Source organism: Camarhynchus parvulus, chromosome 4A (assembly GCF_901933205.1).
Source record: "Camarhynchus parvulus chromosome 4A, STF_HiC, whole genome shotgun sequence".
Classification (NCBI taxonomy): Eukaryota; Metazoa; Chordata; class Aves; order Passeriformes; family Thraupidae; genus Camarhynchus; species Camarhynchus parvulus.
Genome location: NC_044600.1, coordinates 7,395,409 through 7,411,529, shown reverse-complemented (window position 1 = coordinate 7,411,529; position 16,121 = coordinate 7,395,409). Strand labels below are relative to the sequence as shown.

At 45.7% G+C, this 16,121-nt stretch overlaps 1 protein-coding gene across 6 annotated transcripts in view; it reads right to left on the bottom strand.

The window, feature by feature from the left end:
- Nucleotides 1-16,121, bottom strand: part of MBNL3 (muscleblind like splicing regulator 3) — a 91,869-nt gene that overhangs the window by 16,419 nt on the left and 59,329 nt on the right. For all 6 annotated transcript variants that reach the window (XR_004061466.1, XR_004061467.1, XM_030967982.1 and 3 more), the window contains exons 4-5: nt 8,202-8,402; nt 6,537-6,773 (exon numbers count right to left, since the gene is read on the bottom strand). Coding sequence is in view for 4 of the 6 variants with exons in the window: in XM_030967982.1 (XP_030823842.1) it covers nt 6,537-6,773; nt 8,202-8,402 (438 nt within the window). In the remaining 2 variants the exon portion in view is untranslated. The remainder of the gene's footprint in view (nt 1-6,536; nt 6,774-8,201; nt 8,403-16,121) is intronic.

Genomic DNA, 16,121 nt, shown 5'->3' with positions numbered 1-16,121 from the left:
AGACAGGAATGTTTCTAATGATTTACAGCTTTTCATTGTACCCAAGTAAGAAACCACATTTTTTTCTCCACATTGTGATAGAAAAGGGTCCTTTTTAATTATGCCCCGCAGTCCTTTTGCACGTAACACTCCCATTGACGTCAATGAGATTTACGCACGTGGAAGTCATGCAGAATCAGGTCATTTCTGACTAGTTGTTAGTCTGTATCATGTAGCAAAGCAATGGCTGAAAAATAGGGTTATCACTCCTACTTTTATTTTAATAGGTCACAAATGAATGGTAGGTAATGGAGAAGGTTTGGCTAATGAAGGGTTAAAGCTACAAACACACAATACTCGGAAGGAAGGACACAAGTAAAGAGATTTTAAAGAGTTATGAAGTTCAACACACAACAGAATGTAAGTGAAAGCTTGCAACAGTTTGTTGCTATCTAGAAACAGGTTTCACTTTAATTTGCTATAGGAGACTGCTCATCTGAGAAATGTTAAGCAACATACTTCCAGGCAAAACATTACTCCATCCTATCTCTACTCACATGGTTGCTTTTGGGTGGTTTTAATATTAAAAAAGTAAATGAGAAGAAATTGCATTTGCAAAACTGCCCTCAGACATGCACACATCCTTTGCCTATGCTAGTGGGCATCCACTCTCAGCACTAGGATTTAATTTTCCCAGATTTCTTCTGGTTGCTACCAAAAGACAGCAGTCAAAGATGGGACAATATTCTCAGACACAGACATCAAAATTTTTTACTTAAGATCCATATTTTAGGATGATGTATAAGTTTTCATTTCTAGGTAAGCTTTCATTGGTATCTGTGTTAAATCTGCCTGTTATCTACAACTTGTCTATTTAATGATGGCTACATGAACGTTCCTCCAGGCATGGGACAGATCTGCAGCTTACACAGTCTGGAGTAGTTTCATGTACATCACAGAGGTTTCACAGCTTTAGAACAACTCAAGACCTTGCTACTTAAATTCAAGCTCCTTATGGTACCCAATTGCTAAATAACCCTTTCCAGACACTTCCAAAATCTGCCTCAGAAGAAGAATGTACTAATTATAGCAAAGCAACTGTGTCAGGCACATAATGGACTTTTGACTCCCTGCTTCTTGGCCAAAGGCTGTCACCACCCCAAACCCCACAATGGCAGCGCCAAGAGCAGAACAGCTGAAGGCTTTGAGACCTTGCTGTCTTGTCCTGGCACATCACAGGACAATTCCAAAGCCAGCAGTGCAGTCAGAGGGAGACACCAGCAGGCCCCAGGGATGTCAAGACACATCAGACTACCCCATCACCCTCCCTCCTAGCCTGCTACAGCCCCTTGGGAGCAAGGGAAAGAAAGAAACTATAGCAGCCTCTCTATTGCTCTCTCAACAGCAGACAAGGGGAGAAACACAAATAAATGCAACATTTCCAGAGTGTTGTAAAGAAACAGGCACTCTGCAGCAGCTCCTGTGCCACCTGATGTCCAGCTCTCACATGGGCTCTGCGGGCAGGGGAGCAAGGAACCCATCCTGATCTGCTTCTGGTTTGATCCAGCCCTGTGGGTCACCCCTCCACCCCAGCAGCTGCAGGAGTGTTCCCACAGGATACACGAAGATGTATTGGCTCCTCCTGTTGCCAACTGATCTTATTTTAGATGCCAAGGTGTAGGAGGGCCCAAGGAGACAGAATGATCTGGCTTCAGCCCTTTTCCAGCCTGTGTGCTGAGGTAAGAGCCTCAGGACCATGCTCACTGAAAGGTCCATCTATAATGCCTTGAAGAGGCATCTAAAATTGCACATGATGAAGCTGGGCCCCTACAGCTCCTGCACGGGAAGCTGGCAGGGACATAGGATAAAACAAACGTGTCTCATTTGACATGGGCTACAATTTTTGTATCACTCAGGACCTGCAGGAATTGTAGCAGCTCGAGGAGATACAACATTTCATTCTTGCACCATGTCCTGGTTCTGAAGGAATCCTACAAGCAGAATATACAAAAGGCAACAGAGACTCCGAGCGACCAAATTCTGTAGCCTGTGTCACACTCCAGCAGAGGAATTAGACTAAACCCTCCTAGTAAAGAACTTGATGAGTTTACCTCATCCAGCTGCTTGTGCTTTCCCTCTGGACAAGCTCTGACCACCACAACTACAGCAGCAGCTCTTGGACAATAATTTTTTCTGACATTACTTTTTCCCTGTGTGTTTGTGTGCACACATGGGTACGCAACCTTTGCAACAGGATCTGGCCATCTGCACCGGTGAAAGGGTTAAGTCAGTTTAGAATCCATGTGATAGTCCTGCATTGATCCAAACTAACAATTTCCACTAATTAAATGCCAGGCAGCCTCCCATTTTCAGGCTGGGAAAGCCACATTCCTGCTCAAATGAGAATCTGAACAAAGAGACTTGTGCCACTGCTCTGCATGGCATGGAAAGCAATTCTTCAGCAAGACTGACAGACAAAAACACACTTCATCCTAAAGTCAGAATTTCCCACGTGCTGGTTAACAAACCTCTCGTTATTTTTTACAAGACAAGAACTGGATTAAATCTTTGCAACAAACAATTTAATTGCACCTCAAACTTCCCCTCAGATCTCTATCTCCTGGGACCAGATCACACTTTTACCCTTCTGCACTCAGCAAGGAGGGGCTGGGTCTGCTGCCAGGCATGACAAACAGAATTATCTGAGAGAGGGCAGAGGTAGCACCCGTTCCCTGGCAAGCAGCAGAAGCCAAGTGAGCAGTTTCCTTGGAAGACCAAACATGCTCTTATCACCCATGAAGGGTTCAGAGGCGGTGACATATCCTAACGAGTGGCTGCCAACCTTTGATGGGTCAGAGCATGAGCACTCCCTACAAGCAGCTTCTCTTGGAGGGTTTGTTCAGTGGGGGAGCAGTTATGGGCTCTCCCACTCTCTGCCAAACTGTGTCTCCTCAGAGTGGTGGCCCTTGGAGAGGGCAGCTGTGCAGGTCCTGCCTGTGCTGGCTCTGTGTCAGCCGTGAGCAGAGCGAGTAAGAGGCTGTGATGCCATTCACAGCATCATTCCACCACAGCTGCCAGAAGCTGGGCCCCAGCAAGGCTTCCTACTGTTGCTGCCTAAAACTCTGATAAGGAAGCCTCTTGACTACTTAAACCCAGAAATAAGTCTCTGAAGAGGAAAGGGAGCAGATCAGCTTCTCCTCCTTAGTTCTAGCAATGAGAAGCAACATCAGCTTGATGGTTTCACAGCTCCTATGTGTCCACTCTTCCCTCTCCCTGCTATAGCTGGGCAACAGGAGCTCTTTCTTTTAAAATGTATTGTATCCCTTATCCTTTGGGAAAACAGGGAGGCATTGTCTTCTATGGAGCCAGGACTGACAGCACTGTGAGTATGGCTTTTGCCTCACTATGAGCATCATAAAGCCAAGTAAAACATATTGAGTCATAAAACAACCAAAGACAGCATATATGAGGACAGGCAGAAGCTCAGGGAGCAGATTCCATGCCTGAGACTGAAGCAAAACACATCCAGAGCAAGGTCCCTTTGGTGACATTATCCCACTGGGGAATGGGGAATGAACCACAGACAGAGCCAGCTGAAGGGCCAGCCACCTCCCCAGGTTACCCAATGCATGAGCCAAGTCCCACACTGCACCTGCTTCAGTTCCTAGCACAGATCCCCAAGGATGCTGTTTAGCCCTCTTGCCCCTAAATCTCAGTTGTGCTCATTCACAGAATGCTCTTGTGCAGGGCAGTTACCAGCATGGCACTGCCAGGCAAGGCTGTGATGTTGGGAATACAAAGAAAAGTTACTGGATCTGTCCTGTAACCACGCAGTCCTCTGGCATTTAGAGCACACTGCAGACCTAATGAGCTAAATGCTTAAATTCTCCCTCAAACATTGCATCTTGTGACTCCAAAGCTGCCAGTGTTTGGAAAAACACTTCAAAAGCCAGAGCTGCCTCCCCCCGAGATTATTCATTGTCTCCAAAACACATCTAGGCTTCAGGAGGCAAAGCTCAGACGTTAATGGATGGTATGTGGGGCACAGGATTGGCATGTCTGAACGCACACTGAGCATTTCTGGCTGGGATGGGCAGTCTCCCCAGGCACTAACACCACAGACCAAGAGCAGAAGGCTTTCATGCAGATTAAGATGGTTACGTGCAAAGCGAGAAGGTGAAAGGTCCAAGTACCAGGTCAAAGGTTGCCTCGAGCGGTCGCTTCAGTGATCTGACAGCTGGCTGAGTCTTAATTAGCAGGCAGCGAGCACATGATGGACATGGGCCGGGGAGGGGGATCAAGCACAGTAACAAAAACAGCAAGCAGAGGTGTGTCAAGAGAGAGCAACAATTTGGGAAGGCGAAGAGAAAAAAAAAATTAAAAAGTGAATGCGTTATACAATATATTAAAAAGATGAGGCATGCACAACATGGGGTGGCTGGGTAATTACCTGGCCTAGTGGCAAGTCAGTTATTTTGCCTCGGTAAGTTTTAAAAGTAAAGAAATATCATCACAGGACACATGTTTTGGAGCTTTGTCACATCAGCTAGCACAGCAGGGCAGGAGTGCTCAGGGATCAGCACCTACACAGGGACTGGGCTCCAGCCCTCATGCTGCAGCTACACACCATGCAGAGGCCAGCAGAGCACTCGTGGTGGGGGAAGGACCACTGGAAAAGGAGGGAGCTTCAAGCACATGCTTAAGTGCTGTCCTGAACTGGGGACAGAGCCTTACCCAGTTCGTCCAGTGCTGCACTGACTTCAGCCAAGCAGGAGTGAGTAAAGCTGCTACTTGTGCACATCAAGTAACTGCAGGATTGGGTCCCTCAGAAATGCTGAATTTAGATTTGAAGTCATTCTAAATCTGTATTAGAACGTAGACCCATAGCCTGGCATCTGTTTTCCCCTCCAAAAAAATGGAGCACCTTTCTTCCCTTTAATAAAGTCTTACACGTCAACAGGTACAGTAAATGCATCAAACCTTGAAAAGTCAATGAATAATGTAGGCTGTTTTGGTAGCAGGGGTGATGCAACAAGCCATCAATAAATATTTTAAAGGTTCTCGTTAACAGCATACAAATGGGGTTAATTACATTTTTAAGAGAAGCCAGCTGGATGAATAAAACATGCATTGGCTTTGGTTAAGTAGCAGTGTCCTAGATAATTAGTGAAAAAGTAAAGATTCAATTGTGAAGAATACAAGAGTTTCATTTCAGAAGGTTATTTTTCAACAGACCTGGACTCTTATTTCAACAACAATAAAAACAGTAAGAAAACTAATAAATAAACTCTGCAAGACAAATAAATACTGCAGTATAAATTAATTGTTCAAATTACATTCCAGGTAATATTGATGCTACAAGGAGGGCACTTGTTTAATTTCTACAACTGTCCTGGCTCTGCATTAAATTTCATAATGAATTAAAAGCAACCTCCTTTAATATCTTAAAAAAAAGAAAAAGGTATTTAGAAAAATTTTAGTGGCCTTAATTCTAAATCAAAGAGGAAGCAAGAGCCTTTTTAATATTAATTATAAAAATTTTAAAAAATCATAGAAGAGATGGAAGGGACCTCTAGAGATGAGGTAGACCAACACCCTGCTCAAAGCAGGGTCAACTACAGCACCTGGCTTGAGACTCCATTCAGGTTCAGATACAGCTTCTCAGTATCTACTAGGATGGAGAATCCTGTTGTAGTGCTAGATCTTTCTTTGGTAAATAAGTTTTTCCTTATGTTTAAATGGAATGTCCTGAATTTCAGTTTGTGCCCATTGCTTCTTATCTTTTCATTGGGCACCACAGGGAAGAGTTTCCCTTCACCTTCTTTACCTCCCACATCAGGAATTTATGCATATGGATAATATCCCCTGGGCCTCTTCTTCCCTCCCCAGCTCTCCCATCTCTGGAATTAACACGTCCCATTAAACCCAACTCAACAGAATGGCAAACATTTATACAAGCTAGGGGTCACCTGGTGAGACTTCCTTGACTCATGTTCAGATCTGTAGATATAAGTAGTCACAATTCAACTTAAAATGCAAGTGGGACCATCTCTACCAGGTCCAAAGCATCAAATAGGTCAGGAAGTCACCCTTGTTTTGTGTGTTGTAATTTCACTAAGTCTTGGCAAAGGTATTGGACACAAGTTTGCTAAGCTCAGGCAATTGACACCATCTGCTTTTTGCAGAGAACAGGCCAGGTTCTCCCTGAAAAGGATATATTGTGTATTGAGGAAGCTGAACTGACCCCTATGACTCAGCCAGGGAAGGTGTTGGGCGCTGCTGCACTTGCATTCATGTCACATCACAATGTCATGTCAGCAAATCACAGAGCTGGGCACCATGTCCCTACCTGGTGAGATGTTCTGATGTACTGTGCCACTGAGGGCTTCATGCTGTGGTGAGCACAGAGACAGGATGAAGAGATGGGATGCATCTTGCACATGCTCTCAGCTCTCTAGTCAGCCATTTACAAAGCTCTCTACTTTTCCACAAATGACACATATGACACGTGGAATCTCTTAGCAATGGAAATGCAGCTTGACAAGAGCTCTACTTACCATTGCAGCTGCAGCTGTCTGGTTCACCTGGTGTTGAGCTGCCTTGATTTTGGCTTGCAGGTGTGCAGGGGGATGAAAGTACTTGCATTTCTCCCTAGAGCATCGACCTTTGATGTAATCCATGCAAACTGTAACAGTATTTTCATTTGTGTCTATCATTGCAATATCTATAGGGTGAGCATAGCGGCAATCATTCTCACCACGTGTGCAATTTCCACGCTGAAACTCTCGACAAACCTTAAAAAAAAGTCACATTGTTGAGCAGAACATGAAGTTACTTTTCATTCAGTTTTTTCAACACAGAATTATCAGTTCAGTTGGCCACATTAAGCCATGTGTATATTCTAAATCCATGCTCATCTGGGGTAGCACATATATCAACACACACAGGGGCAACTAGTTCTACTCACAACTGCTTCAGGGGGTGAAAAGAATCACAACATTAATAAGGCAAATCACCAAATGCAAGCGAAGTACAGAATTTGTGCAGAATGGACAGTGACCCCAAAAAATCAATGTCATTTTGACAAAACTTTTGCAGCTCAGGATTCCTCCCCTGCCTCTAAAGCTTAAATGTTAACAACTCTGCCATTTGTGTCTCACCTGGATTATGTATTTGTTATGGAGCACACTCTTAGGCAAGACATTTAATTTTAAATGTTACATGCTACTGCTATTTGCAACAAGTACTTTTTCTTAAACATAAGGTGCCTCTTTCACATAAATAGTCTCCCTGCCCTTCACAATAAATCCCCGACCCTGGCATTACGTGACAGCACATTTGGTTACACAGCAATGTGTTTGAAAGTGCTGCCAAAATTACTAGTTGTACTAGGATCTCACAGATCCTCCTAAGTTACGACCACTGAAGCATCAGAGACAGACAAAAAGGTTTCACAAAAAATCTGCAAGGTTTCTTGTCTGAGGAACTGAGAGAGGTTGTTGAATAATACAGCAAGGGGCATAGCTCACGTACCAATGTGCAATCAGACTGAGTGTGGGGAAAGGTGAGACATCAGCAAGGCAAGATAAAGTACATAACACAGAACAATGTGTTTTGAAATTACACCCTTCTCTGCTATCTTCCTGTGTTACAATTTACACCTGCAGGGGCCTCTGAATTCAAGTCCTCAGCCCTTATCTCCTGCAGAGTCTCTGCTTCGGGTTTGAAAGACATTTACAACTCCTCCACTGTTAAGTCCCAGCATGTCCAGCCAACTGGGGAGGGAGAGATGTCTTTCCAACACCACACACTCTCCACTCCCATCAGTGTAATGCCTAAAGTTTTCTGTAAAAGCTCAATAAGCCCATCTCTAGAAAAGGGAAACATCTGTTATCGCTAAAACATCTCCCACCCAATGAAGTTTAAGAGCAGACCATCTACTTGGCTTTTTGGGGTTTTTTAAGCATGGCAGATTCACATACAAAAAACCAATCCTAACCCTGCTCTAATACCTACTGATACCAGAGGAGTGAGTTTTCCCAAATTTCCAAAGATTTGGGAAAAGGCCCCGCAAAAGCATCTGCTCTGGTAGAGAGCAGCAGCCCTGTGCTAGGAAAGCTGCAAGTACTGTGCTGCATCAGGTCATTTTAGCAGAGAGCAACAGCTGGGAGCACATGTCCTGTTCATGCCTGTCAGCAGTATTGTATCAGATGTCCAAATACCTCCAGTTTATCCGTACGCATCAGTTTCTGCCCAGCAGAGCCTCCCGGTACTGTAACAGTAGGATTTCCAGAAACCAGGACAGGAGTATTTGGTAAAAGCTCTGCAGGAACTAAGCCCATCCCAGGAGAAACATGACTCAGGTAGGGACTAAAAGCCATCGTGGGGCTTGTTGCAAGCGATGGAGTCACAGGAAATGTTGTCTGTGTACAGAAAGAAGAAAAACAAAGTATTAGTTAAAAAGTTCTGCCTTGGATTTCCCATCAAAGCCTTGCATCACACTTCAATCCTTTTAGACAATTTGATTAGTCACATCAAAATGCTGTGCTCTCCAATCTATTCATTTATTGCCATTTATTTGCCATCCATTCGCTTCTCCTGACTCACAGATTTGTGACTCATCCTGAATACAAGGCATCTTTATTTGTCAGATCAAAGCATATTGATGATCTTTATAGTTTAATGACACAATTAAGGATTTCATGCCAGCAATTAGGGCAGGCCCAAATTAAACAGACTTCTCATTCCCAAATACACATCTCAGCTTCCTTATGCCTACACCGCAATGCTGTAGAGAGACTTCAAGGTAAACTGCAGCTTCAGGACCTGGAAGCAGGTAACCCCATTAGCTGCACTGCTGCATCCACCATCAGCCTGCCCTGAGCTCCATGTTAGCATGGCCAGTGGGTTTCAGGTTAGACCAAAGGCACCATTCAGTCAGGTGATGTAGCTCTGCTTGCAGTACACTCGGTTGGTCAGGCATCCTGCACATCTGGAGGTGGTTTCAGAGTGCCAACAGAGTCCAGGCAAAAACATTTTGGAGAAGGATCTAAGCCTATGCTCCATGTGAACGGCAGCAAGAGGACACCAAACTCATTAATGTCACAACATGATTATGTCACAACAGATGAGATGGCTCAGGTGGACTAGTGTGAGGTCCAAAACCCCACCTGTGCTACAAGGAGCCATATTCTCTTTGGGACAGAACAACAGACCATAAAGATCTCAACCACTTCAGGTCCCTCCATTGTGTTAGGCAGGTCCTCTGAGTGCAGCAGAGCTTCAGTGCTGGGGGCCAGAAGCACTTCCCTGACCTGATGTGACCCAGCAGGGCTCATGTGGAAAAGGAGCTGCTGTGCTGGCAGGCAGGTGAGCACAAGGCTCCTAAGCAGATGCTCAGTTTAAAGTCTGGGACTAGCCCCTGTAGCCAGGGAGTTTGTGAGGTTTTAAAGCACCAGATCCAAAGTATTCTTGGGAATGAAACCAATTCCAGCTTGATGAAAGTCTCCACCTGACCTCACTGAAGATGACTGCATGCATGGCAGCACTCCTGTTCCTGTAGCAGGGGCTCGAGCACCCCCCAGGGAATGCAGCCTGAAAACTGAACCATTCTTATTTTCCCTCCTGTCACCTGCTCCACTGTGAACTCCGGGTTCCAGTTAAAGCTGCTTATATTGGCAGGTGTCTATGACACCATCCTTGGAAGCTACAGCCTCTATTTGGCAATAAATACAAGTGTGCTTACACAATTGCCTGGGGCAGTTTTTTGGTCACACACATCATTCCCTCCTTTCTTTTGTTTTAGTACTTCTAGTCCTGTGAACTTCTAAAAGAAGCCACATATGGACAGTGTGTTCCTCAACAGCACCTTCATCCTGGTACTTCCATACTTTGCTTGTTGCAATGTGGAAGAAGTTAACCTAGCCCAGCTTTAGCTTAACAATTCCCCTTCCTAAGGTCAGTGACAGCAAGCAGCTCCCCAGCCAATGAGAGAGAGAATAATTGACAGAATATATCCCATTTTCACCTCCTCAGTGAGGAGAGACAGCTTCCTGCACCAGTGGTGCTGGATGCTTTAAATGTAGCAGAACTAAATAATTCTTTTTCTGGAAGGGATTTCCAATTTTCCTTCTTGTGAGCCTTAGTCAAGCACTGCTTCACCTGTTGGGAGACTTCAGCCACTAAAGCCAGAGATCCCCCAATCCACAGCCCTTTATTAAATAATTTTCATCTCTCTTTCAATTCTCTGGTGGCTCCCAGATATTTTACATCTTTTACTGCTAAAAAGGCTCTTTAGGATTTTCAAATCTGTGACTCCCTGAACACTTTAGTGAAAAAGCAGCATCCATTAGTCTGTTTTCTTTTGTGCAAGTGCCAGTAATTACAGTGGTATCTGCTGAACTTCCATCACCATTTGCACCATAAATGCTGTTTTAAGGAGCTTCTCCTGTCCTGCCTGGCCAGTCTGCACAGGTTATAGTGGGGCCTGACATGTTGTCAGCATTTGTTTTATGTACCCATAGTAACCTAAACCTTGCACTACACATGGCTTGCACAAATGTGTGGGCAAACCTACCCTATGTTTTTCAGCACAGCAGAAGTATCCTGACTGAGCAGGTGTGGCACAAACACTGCTCCAAAATGCCAGGAGATTCTTTAAAGCAAGCTTCTCCTGCTTGGTTGGGTTCAAACACAGCCATCAGCCAGGCCAAGGACCTTGCTGGCTTCTGAGACAAAGGGAAGATGTTCTCCCATTGCTGAAGGAAGGATTTGTGCAGACTGTGGGCTTGCAACACCTCACACTGAATGAATTCACCTGAAACATTCACTAAGAGATGGTATACCAGCCTCTTCACCAAAGCTGCTACAAAGGTGGAAGCAGGACTTGCTCCCTGAAACACAATCCCCAACCCCCTCAAAAGCAGTTCCCTCTTCTCACTGGGAGCAATCAGCAGGGGCTAATGGATCCAAACTCAAGCTGAAGTGAGTGGAGGAAAGATGTGCATGAGGAACAACTGAGTAGTACAATCCACTTGCGATCCTGAAGACCCACAGAGGGATGCTTGTAGGAGCAGGAGGAGTTTTTATTGCTGCTGCTGTTTGTTCACCCCTTTCTGTGCCCTGACATCTGCTGCTGCCTTCCCAAGGTTTCCCAAGGCTCCTTCTGCCTGCCTGTACTGAGTGCCTGCTCCCCTAATGGGAAGTGCCAGTTGTGCTCCACACCCTGCCCGCAGGCTGGGGCTGCCGCTCGCAGCCAAGCGGGTGCACAGCCAGGGAACAAGCAGACCTCACTCAACAGATTAAACCTACAAGAGCTGGGGTTTTAAGTCTGGAGTGTGTGAGGCACTCTGAGAACTGTGCCTTTGTGAGCTGGCACCAGGGAGCTCTGTATTTATTGTGGCTGATGAGGGGAAAAGATGGGCTGTGCTCACTGCCAGACCCGGCTGCCTGTCTTGGATTGGGAAATCCAGTCTGGCTCATGCATCAGTACCAGTAATAGGGATGCTGCCAGCCAATGCTTCCCTCTACGTCTGTGCAGGTCCCCCATGTCCTCAGGGAATGTGAGCAAATTTCCTCCTTGCAGCCAGAACCCAAATGTAATTTTTACTCCAAACAGCACTGCCCTCCTCAACGTGCCTCCTGTCCACCTCCTGTGACAGCTTTTGGCTGGGATACAGCAAATTTTCTCCACAGTAGCTGGTATAGGGCTGTGGTTTGGATTTGTACTGGAAACAGTGTAGATAACTCAGGGATGCTTTTGCTGTTTCTGAGCAGTGCTTACATAAGGTCAAGGGTTTTTCTGCCTCTCACCCCACCCAACCAGCAAGGCGACTATGGGGGCAGCACAAGGAGTCAAGAGGGGACAGAGGACAGCTGACCCCAGCTGACCCCAACTGACCCAAGGGATATTCCAGACCAAATGGCACCATGTTCTTGATATAAAGCTGTGTGAGGAAGAGGAAGGGAGGGACAGGAGACCTGACAGAGCAACGTTACAGCTGTACACTAAAAACCATATTCTCAACTTAATTGATTGTGTGCTCTAGGGCAAAACAGAGGGATTCAAAGTATCAGCACTTACTCCTGCTGCCCCCCTTCAAGCTCTTTCTAATTCAGGAAATAAAAAGACAGGTTTGCTAATTCCTTGCAAATTAGCTTTTACAAATCATAGCACGGAGACACTACCAGTAACTCCTGTGCAGAGGGAAACAGGTTACAGTGCAGCAGCAAAGGGTTCAGGCTGGTAGCAGCTCACAAGACTGGTTTACTGAGTATTAAAATGCTTGTAAGAATAGTAATAATTTTAAAAAGCTGAAATGGCTGTTGTGAGAACACATCTCAAGGGGAGGGAGGGCTGCCAAGGACTTGGACAGCTCTGAGCTCCTCACAGACCTCAAAGCATCGAAGTTGTTGGGTTGAAGGTGTGAGCAGAGAGAAGGAACCATCCCAGGGAGGGGGATTTGTCACCACTGGCGACAGCAGAACCTGGAACAGCTGATTTTGTTAACAATCTAGAAGTTGCATTCGATTTGGCTAGCAGAAATTGTGCTAAAGCTAGAGAAGAAACACAGAGTGGGTGTGAAGAGGAAGGCAGAAGAGCGGTTGGTGTTTTGTCAAACACAAGCACTGTCTCAGCCAGGAAGTGTTGATTCTGAGTTACCTCAGACCCTAAAAAAGGGAAAGCCTGAAAATGAGAGGCCCACTGTAAATACAGAGGTGATGATAGCCTGAAGGAGGGGAGACAGGTCACTGCTAAGCAGCTATATATGGAAAGCACACAAAAAACAATGGCAGCTTACAGTCTGGTGTTAGAAACTGAAGATAAAGATCTCATACTGACAAGATTGAAAACCTTGATATTAAAAACATACTTGATGCTGTCAGAAAACCCAAAAATCTGCCTTCCCCCCAGTGTAACTTCATGGGTGTGGCTGGCTGCAAAACCACCCTCCAACACGAGGGCTGAGCATGCTGGAGTGAATCCAATGGGCCAAAGCATCCAGCTACCTACCACCACAGATGCTCATTTCCCCAACCAGACTGCAAAGACACACTCCTAGCTCAAAAGATCTCTCATTTGTGGGCTGCTGTACTGTAAAAGACAGGTGTTAACACTCCACAGCACTGCCTCTTGGCAGATACCAGCTCCTGGGTGGGCCAGGATACCTGCATTTATTCATTCCTAGCATGTCTTTGACTAGAGCTGAGATATAAATCAGGTTTTTGCTGCATAGAAAAAATGCCTGTGCAAAGCACCTGTTGAAATCAGCTCCAGCACTTGCTCATAGCATCACTGGCCAAGCAAGTTGCTCACCCTCTGTTTTAACTCCTCCATCAGCACCAAGGAGTGGCAGCAGGATCCTGCTGCCCCAGGAGGGGACAAAGGGCTGGGTTAAAGTCTGGGCTGTCTTCAGGGGCATGGGTGACTCAGAACTATCAAAATTGTCCTGTCTACAAAGACCTTGGCATGAAGAAAAGACAAAGAGCTTGAAAACAAAGAGAGGAAACAGCTTCCCTAGGCAGCAGCAGAGGCAGCTGCAGGGCAGGAGTGGTGGCAGGTGTGTCACCACTGCCATTCTCCATCAACAGTTTGTTCAGGCACTGGGCAAACCAGTGCCCTGCTCCACCATGTCACTTGGACTCTGGGCTGAAGCACCTCCATGGTCAGCTCCAAAAGTCTGCCCCACACTGCTGCAAAGGGATAAAGCAGGATGGAGAGGGTGGGCACTAGGCCCAAGGTGCAGCACTGGCACACACAGGACACAAAGTGACCATATCTGGGAAACCAGACATAACATTGACCAAAGCAGCTCTTCCTATCAATGCCAGAGCCCAGCTCATAGACAGACACCATTTCAGGAAGCCTGGTGAAAAACTGCTCTGTCAAGTGCTGGTTTGGTTTGGATTTGGTGGGGTTTTTTTGGTGGTGGTTTGTTTTTTGTTTTTTTTTTAACTCAGTAGCTTTTCTGGTGCAACTGCACTTTAAAATGTCTAAGCATTCAGCTGCTGTTTGGAGCTATTAAATGTGCTGTTTCAAATCTCATCTCTGGCAAGCATCCCAATTAAGCAGCCATCCTGTTGATCAGCTTTCTGATCACATGGGATTTGTTCTGCTCTGCATCAGATACAATACTTTCTGCTTTGACGAATTTCATGTGTACCCAGAAGGAGGCCCCACCCTTCTCATTTAGAGAGAAAAAAATTCTCAAAGCCAGCTTCCACTGACAGCATCTTCGGGAAATCAAAGGCAGTTGAAAGAGCAATCTCTTGTCTGTCCTGAAATTGGTGTGGAGCAAGTTGGGCAGCAGGAATCAGACCAAGAGCTTGTTTAGTCTGAGTAAAGTGTGGGAAAGCACGAAGGGAGCAGTCACTGCAGAACAAATTTTTATTTTTCTTCTTTGCCCATGTCTCCCTCATGGCACAATTTAGAAACCAGGGGCCTTTCTCATCAGATAAGGTTACTTCTGAAATGAGAGCACTAGCTAGACAAACCAACATACTCAGTCTCAGAGGCAACTTAAAAGGCAGGCGTAAAATTCAGGAGCATACTGGACCTGCAAGATTGCAAAGTGGGAAGATGGGAACTTTCCAAAAAGGAAATCCCAAAGATGCTTTGAATAGCCAGCCAAAGAACATCCACTGTGAATTCCTCACAGAATAGGAAGGGCTTGCTTTTGGTACAGGGCTTGGAAACCAATGTGTCACTGTTTTGTGGGAATTCGGGATTCCTTCTGATTTAGACATACTTTCAAGCTCCACAAAAATGAGGTGCAAGACTACAGCAGATAAGAGCCTAAGGTACAGCACAACTAAAGACCCTCTCTGTGGCCAATTTTCTCTTCTGTCTCAACTTTCCATCTTTAAAATGGGAAGAATAAACAGCATTTTCTTAGCTTATAGGGCAGGATAAAGCTACTAGCAGACACACAAGATGATCAGAGTGATGGCAAGCATGGAAAACCCCCCAAAACACAGGAGGAATATGCCAGACTGAGGAAATAGCCCAGTCTTGTGGCAGACCACCATCATGAAAGGACACTGACCAGCTTTCCCTGCTAAAACAGGGAAATCTCCATCACAAGCTCTTACACCAAACATCACAATAGCCTCTAATGAGGAGGAATCCTTCACTGTTCTCTGGTGAGAATAAACCAGAAACACCTGAGCTTTTCAGCTGGGGTGACAGATGCTGTGTCCCACATGGGCAGAGAGGCCAGGCACTGTAGGTGGGACACCAGGAGGCCAAGTTCAGACTGGTTCACAGACTTGACACCTTCAGGCTGGAAGAGCTTGCCCAAAGGATCTGGCCAGTCCTTCATAGGCATAGCACAAAGAGCCTCACCCAGCTACAGCACACTAAGTGCACACTGCCCCAGGAAAGACACTCAGTCCCAGCTTCAAACTGAGAACTCCTAATTAACTCTCAGTGCAGCTTATTCACATCAGCATTGAAGAGCTACTTCAAGACCTCTGACAGCTCTTAAAATAGACATTGTGACAGACTAAAACTCAGCTGACAAGTGTCATCCCCTCCCAGATACACCAGCCAGCAGACACAAGCCATCCTCTCCCTGGCATAACAGGGCTCTCCAGCCTGAAACCTGTTTTAACTGACAGGCAAAAGCAGGGACAGGCAGTGAAGGCTTCTCTGAACAACCTGCTCTGCAAACATCTATCTCCCACAGGCTTCCCTTCCTACCTGAAAAGAAGCAAATCCTTCCTGCTCTAACTCTAAATCAGCATTCCTGTGAGAAACAAGTGACAGGGCTGTGACATTAGTACAACTCTCTGCTGGGACAACTGCAGTGAAATGGTCTCACTCCCAGACATTAAAAGCTTAGGTAGGATTAAAGTCTAGGTAGGATTCATCTTCCCCAGTGTTAGTCCAACAGTGCCACACAGCTAGTCCAAGGGAGTCAGCATCATCTCAGTGGAAAACAACAATCCAAAACAGGATCCATTGGAATTGAGCCACTCAGAACTTCTGGGATGTACATCAGTCAGCTGGTCAAATAAGCACCTGGTGGTAAGACCCTTCCACTTGAAGCCCTGAATCTCACAGTTCCTCAGTTATCAGAGGAAAAGAGAAGCACAGCTTTCAAGGAGATGCAAAAGTAGCATCAGACACCCCTCTAGAAGAT